The sequence below is a fragment of the Psammomys obesus genome, unplaced genomic scaffold (assembly GCF_907164565.1).
Source record: "Psammomys obesus unplaced genomic scaffold, mPsaObe1.curated_primary_1811, whole genome shotgun sequence".
NCBI lineage: Eukaryota > Metazoa > Chordata > Mammalia > Rodentia > Muridae > Psammomys > Psammomys obesus.
Window position 1 is genome coordinate 13,418,185 of NW_026596234.1, and position 8,262 is coordinate 13,426,446.

The window sequence follows — 8,262 nt, forward strand, 5'->3', positions numbered from 1 at the left end:
ATTTTGTGAACAGATTCTCAGTAAATCTCAGAACTGTATTTCTAGGAAAAGCCCAAACTTTGGTGTTAGGATGGCTTACCAAGACAGACTCCCAACAAGAAATGAATTGTTAAAAAGATAACTTGAGGGAAGCTGAAGAGATGGCTCAGTGGTTAAGAGCTACTGCCTGCCTTCCCAGAGGGCCTGAGTTCAATTCCCAGCAACCACATGATGGCTCACAACCATCTATACTGGCATCTGATGCCCTCTTTTGGCATGCAGGTGTATATGCAGATAGAGCACTCAGATAAATCTGAGAGGGAGGAGGGAGAGAGTGGGAGAGGGAGAGAGACGACTTTAGTGGCTGCAGAGATGGTTCAGTGTTTAAAGAGCACGTACTGTTCTTCCAGACACCTGACTTTGGTTGGGTGGGCCACTTATAACTCCAGCTCCAGGAGATCCAATGCCTCTCGCCTCTGAGGGCACTTGCACTCATGTGCACGAGCCTACACACACATACACATAATCTTAAAAAATTATTGAAAAGATGGCTTCATTCTCCCACATCTAGTGTTTCTGATTCCATCAGACATGCTGTAAATAAGGGAGAGATTAGGTGTCATGTAAGGGTACAGATCTCCACAGTGGCCTTTAATCTGCACAAGTATGAGCAACCTGGGCATTGCTTTTTCTCATCTGTAAAAACCTATATGCAAGGGGCTGGAGAGATGGTTCAATGGCTGGAAGCACTTGCAGAAGACCCAAATACTGTTCCCAGCACCCACTCTGATTGCTCCACAATGGCCTGCTACTCTAGCTCTAAGACATCTGATGCCCTTAGGGCTCCATGGACACACATACACAAATAAAAGGACTTTTTAAAAACCAGCCTACTTTCAGGGTCATGGTTAATAGAATAAATTAAATTATGTACATGTTTGAGATTAATAGCCAAACAACCCTACCTATCAGTTAAATAGGACTATTTTCATTTAAAAGATTAAAACAAAAACCTAAATTAAAGCTCACAGAGCTAAGAATAATGGCTATTATCACCAGCCTCCAAATATATATTTTTTTACAAAGGAAGCTGCCATCATAATCATTTCAGCTTACGCTGTTTCCTCCTGAATTGTTTCCATCAGCATGGGCCTGTCCATCTCCTGTTAAGTCTTGCCCTCCTCCTCTTGTAGCAGGCCGTAATCATCCATGCAGTTGTACTGTTGCCTGGGTGGTCTCATGGGCTGAGCTGAATGTGTTGAAATGAGGCTTTCTGGGGAGGTTGTAGATGCCTCAGGTTGAGATGTGTGGGTAACCTCCGCTGATGCAGTTAGTTGTTTTTGTGAAAATCGATTCTGTTGGGGAAGTTGTAGGTCCCTGAGTGAAGACTGTTTGGGATGTGTCTGCTATTGGAGTTGCTTGTGTTGAAATTGGGGTTCTAAGGGGAGGTATGGTATCTCCTAAATGTTCTCCATCCATTTTCCATGGCATGCCTGCTCCTGAAGCTCTTGGTCAACTTGGTATTTTTGTTGTCTGTGCACATCATCAATATACGCAGTTCATGTCTGAATGAACAGACATGAGGCCACAGTCCTGTTATCCTCGCATTACCTTGCTGTTTGCAGGATTCTGCACACTCCTGGGGGCTGTTACAGGATATGGTGACCAGCTGACCTGTGATCCCTCCTGTTTTCTCCATAGCACAAGGTTCTGCAAAGATGAGTTTAGTCTTCTTCCTTCTTCAGAGTCTAACAGGATGTCTACACAGAAAGCCTTGCAATAGAAAGAAGCCACACTGTGGCTTGGAAGACTGAAAGCTGGGCTCCTTAATTTGGAGTTGGCTCTAAATCAGCATGTCGTCTCCAAGGATACTGTGTGGTCTGAGGAAACAGTGAACTGTAAATGAAGCCTCTGAAGGCTAGCCAGCCCCCTGTGGTTTGGCAGAAAGTGGGGTCATTGTCTCAACCAGGAAGTGGTCTTGTGGTCCCACTGACCCTGGTCTTTTCCAGACAGCGGTGGGGCTCACACTAGCTCAACTGGAGATTTCCCAGGGGATCACAAACAATTCTGTTTCTCAAGAGTCCTGTAGATCCCACCCCCAAGAAGGCTCCTGCCCTAAACTCCACAATCTTAGCATTGTGTGTCTAGAGGACGAAAAGATTAATTGGAATGTTGTTGGTAACCTCACTCTGGAGAAAAGAGGGGTGGTCCTAAGAAGCCTCGTCAGAGCTTGAGTGGGTCCAGAGGCCACAGTTCAAGAGAAGGATGGGCCCATTGAGAGAGAGGTAGACCTTTGCCATGGTCAGGGAAGGTGGGCACAAGACAAGGACTATTATCTGTAACAGGAGCAACTTAGAGAAATTCTAAGGGTTAACTTGAGGCTGGGTCCCTGGCCCAACTTCACAGATGATCTCAGCCTGAATCCAGACACTTTTGGGCAAAAGACACAAGTTCACAGAGACAGGAGAAAGCTGAAGGGAACTCTAGCTGAATTGGAGATCCCACAAATTTCTCAGTAATGTTAGAGACAGTAAAATACAATGGCTTCCTGGTAGAAAGAATGAAATAGTAAGCAGAGTGTCCCTCAGCCTGAAGAGCTTTGGGATTTAGGCTAAAGGTCATTTATCCTGCATGTAGTGTTTTGATATATGAAGGGGTTGGGGGAAGGGTCTAAATGACCTTTAATGTGAGAAATGAACTGAGATCCTTAAGGCTGGGTCCTTAAACTTCTCTCATTCAACATTCTCTGGGCAAGTTCTTTCTCACCACAGCTTCACTTCCCATCCATGCACTGACTAAAGCGTATTTGCATGTTCATTTTTCAGTCAAATCCTTTTACCCAAATTCCACACTCATGAATCCTGGTCCCTGCTTACCATGTTGTCTTGGATGTATCAAAAACACTCAAACTCAGTATGCTAAAACAAATTTATTACAATCTTCTGCCCAAACCCTACAAACCATTCTATAGCATGAGGTAGAAACAATACTCTACCTTTGTCCCCTTCCTTCCTAACTCACCCAATAAACAGGTTTCCAAGCTTGCCTCTCAAGTCCTCTAAATCTTCCACCTTTCTTTACTCCATCACTTCTACCCTGGCTCTTATCTCTTATTTAGGTGAATGCAATCATCTGGTTTCCAGGCATCTGATCCCTTGTAATCAGTATTCCTCAAGGGGCCTTCCAGCCTCTCTTTCCTCCCTTAGCCTATTCCTCCTTATTACTCAGATCTCAGCTCCAATGTCACTTCCTCAAGGGAGACTCCCTGGTGACCTCTCTGAATAGGCTGGCTGCTTTGTCACACTAGTCATAGTTGCAAATTTGTATTTGGGCTCCACTACACTTGAGCTCTGTGACAGAATCGACTTTTTGTCAATACTGTAGTTGTGATTTATACTTGTTAAGTAACAATATGTAATATTTATGAAGCAGATAATGTCAATTTCTTTATACCCTGCTCCAGCCGGAGTAGGGTAATCACTACAGCCTACTGGACCACTGTTACCACTTTCATACATTACTATATTATTTGTCCATCTAAAGCCTGCCTTCTCCAGACTATTCTCTAAACTGTAGCCAGAATCCCCTCACCCCCGACAGGGTTTCTCTGTGTAGCCTTGGATGTTCTGGACTCACTTTGTAGACCAGGCTGGCCTAGAACTCCGAGATCTGCCCCTCTCTGTCTCTCTGAGAGCTGGAATTTCAGGCATGCACCACCCTACCTGGTCAGAAATACATTTTAAACAAGCAAGTCCAACTGATAAAGCAGCCTGCTTCCATCTTAGGCCTAAAAGCCATTTTACTGTAAGACAAACTAGGTTTTTCCTGTTTATAATTAACCCTCTGTTTCTCAAAGATTGGGCTACGCCCCAGCTGTAACCTTAACTACAAATGCTTCTGTATTGCCTGTCCCAGGAAGCAGCAACCATGTCTTTGTTTCAAAAAGTTGTTCCAACCATCTTGAAAACCTCCGTTTCAAAGTTGTAATGACCACCCTGCTATGACCATCTTTGTTATGTTCTACTTCTGTAGCCCCACCTATTTTTCCTGATAAACCCATTTGGAACCCCCTAGCCTGAACTATAAAAACCTTATCTTCCCCATGTTTAATGCTGATCTCTTGAACCCTGCCTTTAGAAAGAGACAGCCTGGGTGCATGAATAAAAAGTTCCTTTAATCAATTGACCATGATGACTTAGTGGTCTTTCTCTCCTTGTGTCTTTGGGATTAGCACAACAGTCCAAGCTCTTTAACATGGCCTCTGTCCATGAAAACTGCTCATAACTACTCTTCTTTTGCTCCTTAGTAACAAAACCCTGACCTGTCAAGGCAGTAGGGGCACCTATTAAAAGGGACATTTCAGCCTCTCACTAGGTGCTCCTCAGAGCGGTTATGTGGTGCTGGAATCTGGTGCACTGACAATGCAGCCATTTGAAAGGGTTATTATCTTTCCAAAAGCTAGACTTTCCTTTTCTAGAAAATGCTGTGTCACAGTGTCTATAAAATGTCTAAAATGAAACATTTTTTGTTACAAAACTCTGGGTAATGAAACAGAAGTGAATACCATTTCTTACAGCTTCCAGATAGAATAGAGCCTAGACTGTGCCCTCTTTGCCCATTCCCCATTTCTTGTTTTCTGCCATGTTCTGCCATGCTAGCTGATGCTGTTAGCCATCTTAAACGTGAGATATGGGCAAGAACTGACAGCATGTGCCTTGCATGGCTAAGGAGAACGACCCAGAAAGCAGCTGTTGCTCAGTTACTATGGAGCTTCCCTACGGCCCTATATTTTGGGCTTCTTTAGTATGAGGAAATAAATTTGTATCTTAAGTCATGATCTTTTACTAGCTGTCAAACTGAAACATAATACAGGCTTCAAAGCATTTCACAATCTGACCTTTGTCAAGTTTACCTCTCCCTGTGTATTTTCAAATCCAACAATTTAGCAAACCTGAATGCATTTTAGCTTCTCTAGGTTAGTCTCTCCGTCATTTCTTCTTCTTTTGCTTATTTTAACTTTTTTTTTTTTTTAATTTTTGAGAGTCTTATGAAACAAGCTGACCTCAAATAATGTAATGAAGCCAAAGCTATCCTCCTGCCTCCGCCTCTTAAGTGCTAAGATTACAGACACGATTCCCCCATATGCAGCTCAGCTTTCCATTTAGTGTTTAAAAGCCACAGCTTCTCCCTGGACAGGTCTCCCCCCCCTACCCCCGCCTTGCTTGGCTACTCTTCAGTGTCCTACAGATCGCTGCTTAAGAAATCATTTCTTCAGTTTATTTCCTGATATCAGAGGAGTACCCGATCATGTTATCTACTATACTGTGAAGTATATATTATACTGTGAATCACTGACCTGATTTTCTCCACCACAGACTAAACTCTGTTGAAACAGGAAAGCACTTCATCTTACTCAGAACTCTATTCCAAATGCCTTGCAGAGATGACATTAAATTCTTAAGTACTTCTTGACTACATGGAGTAAATGAATGATGGAGATATGGCACTGGTTAGTTAAAGACAGTGGGTTTGGTATCTTTGCAATATGAAGAATGAGGTGAAATGAGTGGTATATTATTATTTATTATTTATACCATATCCTGTTCCAAAAACGGACTTAAAGAGGCAGGACTGCTGGAGTACAACCTCACAGAGCACTGAGTGGAACTCCTCAGAACTGCTCAGAGACACGGACTTTGGAGACCCTAGTGGAAGACTACAGGATCACTTGGGGCAGGAGGGGGACTAGAAAAGCAGTGGCATCTTGTCCTACCTCACCTTCCAGCTTCTCACTAGGAAGTCCTACCTCAGAAGAAAACCACTGGTGGGAGGGTTGCAGCAGGAGAAAGTTAGCAGTAAAGCAGGGGAGGCCAGCTCTCAGGCACACCATCCACCATCGTTTCCTCCCCTTGGTGCTGATGTAAGTAAAGTGTCTTCTCCGGAGTACCCTGCTGGGCCTAGGATCTCCTCTCCATAGAGAGTTATAGATTAGTCAGTCTGTAAGGGGCCCAGTGCTAGCTGCAGGGACCAGGCTCCGCCCCTCCATCATCCCCATCCTCCTCATCAGACTGTGCCAAGGGTGTGTCTGCTCCCCCATCACTTGGATTAGGACTTCGAAGGTTGGAGGAGTCAGAGGACAAGGAGGAGGTCCGGGATGTGGTTCTGTCTGATGTGGGTACCAGCAGGCTCAGCTCCTCTGGATGGTCATCTGGTCCTGCCCAGAGAAAAGAGCTGGTCAGGGCCACACACACAGGGCTTTAGAGAACTCAAGAGATAGAAAATGAAGTACAGAGAAAGGCGGGCAACTGTCCAGAATCACTTCCCCAGTCAGTAAGGAGCCAGAATTAGGACCTCTAACCCCTTCTACATCACTATAATCTCTTATGTTCTGGAGTCAACCCAAGAGTTCAGGCTCTGCCTCACTTCTTCCTGAGGAGCTTCAGGCAAGTAATTTTTCTCTACTAAGGACTCTGTTCTTCCTGTGAAAGGGATACCTACATCTCTAAATTTTTAGGGTAAAATCCTAAGAACGTGTATCAAATATCTAAGAGGCTGTTAGGAAATAAAAGCAGTTTGTTCTTTTCAGGCTAGGTAGGCCTTGTTTTGTAGTTGGCTTCAAGCTCATGCTTGTCCTGCCTCTGTTTCCTGAGGGCTGTGATTAGGAGAAGCTATCAATCTCAGAAGCAGTTTTAAATAAGAGTAAGAGTCTTACATGTTTAGTGGACACGGTTTGGAGCCAGGCAGAGGGTTTGAATACGAGCTTTTCCACTTCCTCCCTATGTGACTGAACTTTTCTGAGCCTAATTTTCTTTCTCAGTGCCAGGGTTTTGTACATGCCAGGCAAGCATATTGTGTAAACTGTGCTTCTGAACTCATTCCTAGCCCCTAACTTCCTTCTTTATGAAATGAAGAGTCTACTCTCTGCCCTGATAAGGACCAAGAGAAAATACGTGAAGTCCTTTAGCACAGTATTAAGAACCCTGTAAATCCTCCAATAAAATTTAATATTACGACTAAAACTGCTTAGGTTATCTAACATGATCATTATATTTTGGCATTATTTTAATTATAGTAATTATGATTATTTCACAAACATAAGAATTTAAAAGCTAAAGTACCTAGCCATTGTTAGAACTTTGGCTGAAGAATGTGCAGCCCAACTCCCTGAGAGTCAGAGCAGCCAGCTGTTTCTCTACAGACACACTCTCCCAACTTCTACTTAAGATTCTTCCCCAGCTCAGACCTGTAACCTCATTTCTGGCCAAATGGTCCTCAGATCCCTAAAGCAAAGAGGCATACCAGCCATCTGGGGGGTTGGCGGAGAATCCTCACACGGCAAGAACACATCTGCTCCATCCTGATCTGCAAGGTCAATAAATTCCACCTGCTCCAGTGTATCCACATTCACTTCCATGGACGAGATGCTACCTATGGGGGCTGGAGATAAGGGAGGGGTAGGCAGGCAGACCAGGTTAAAGCTGAGAGGATGATCAGACTTACCTGTAAGATCCCAATTTCAGAGTTTACTGGGCCACGGGGAGACAGCCCCCAAGATTCAGGAAACACAAGGACATCTACCCCAATCTACTCAAATTCTATTCCTCAGGACTTGAAACTTACGTCTTTGCGACTCAAGATGCAGATGGGAAAGGGGGAAAACAAACTCTGTGTCTGGCTGTAAAATGTCCTCGAAGAACTTCTGCCGCTCCCTGAGGCGCAGCTGCTGGCGCTCCAGGGCTGCTCGCGGATTTGCGTCCATGTCAGCCACTGAGGGATAAAGGAGTAGGACAAGTACAGTTGTGGGGATGAGAGAGAAGGCTGTGGGGGCCTGGGCTCAAGGAGCCCCACAGCAGCCGGCATCCCAGCAACACGCCTTTGCTTCCAGTCAGGACAGCTCTGGATTCAGCAGCTTCTTTCCCTTCTGTAAAATAAAACTCATTCCACAAATTTCAAGATTCACACTGAGGCAGGGCTGGCCCAGCGTCCACAAAGGGGATGTCAGTTCCAGGCACCACAAGAGCCTGCTGTTGATGAAGGCTGCCAATGGCTGGCTAACCGCCCATTGGCCCTTCTGAGAGATTGGAAGAGGCTGACCATTTCATGGACCCAGCTCCTCAGAAGGCCAGGGAAGAACAGGGTGAAACGGTAAGGTTCAGGGTGTTGCAGATCGTTTTTCCCTTCACAACCTACAGAAAGACTATATAGCAACTTTGCTCCCCCATGCTCTTCTCTTTAAACACACACACACACACACACACACACACACACACACACACACACACA

The 8,262-nt window shown here is 44.7% G+C and overlaps 2 protein-coding genes across 2 annotated transcripts in view; both read right to left on the bottom strand.

Annotated features, from left to right (window-relative positions):
- Positions 1-5,542: 5,542 nt before the first annotated feature.
- Positions 5,543-8,262, bottom strand: part of Dbndd2 (dysbindin domain containing 2) — a 13,611-nt gene continuing 10,891 nt past the window's right edge. Inside the window, exons 2-4 of the mRNA XM_055595938.1 lie at positions 7,600-7,746; positions 7,279-7,416; positions 5,543-6,193 (exon numbers count right to left, since the gene is read on the bottom strand). Coding sequence (XP_055451913.1) covers positions 5,994-6,193; positions 7,279-7,416; positions 7,600-7,746 — 485 coding nt within the window. The 3' untranslated portion in view covers positions 5,543-5,993. The remainder of the gene's footprint in view (positions 6,194-7,278; positions 7,417-7,599; positions 7,747-8,262) is intronic.
- The window catches only part of Sys1 (SYS1 golgi trafficking protein), a 24,411-nt gene continuing 23,819 nt past the window's right edge, over positions 7,671-8,262 (bottom strand). Inside the window, exon 4 of the mRNA XM_055595941.1 lies at positions 7,671-7,746. Within this exon, the coding sequence (XP_055451916.1) occupies positions 7,740-7,746 (7 nt within the window). The 3' untranslated portion in view covers positions 7,671-7,739. The remainder of the gene's footprint in view (positions 7,747-8,262) is intronic.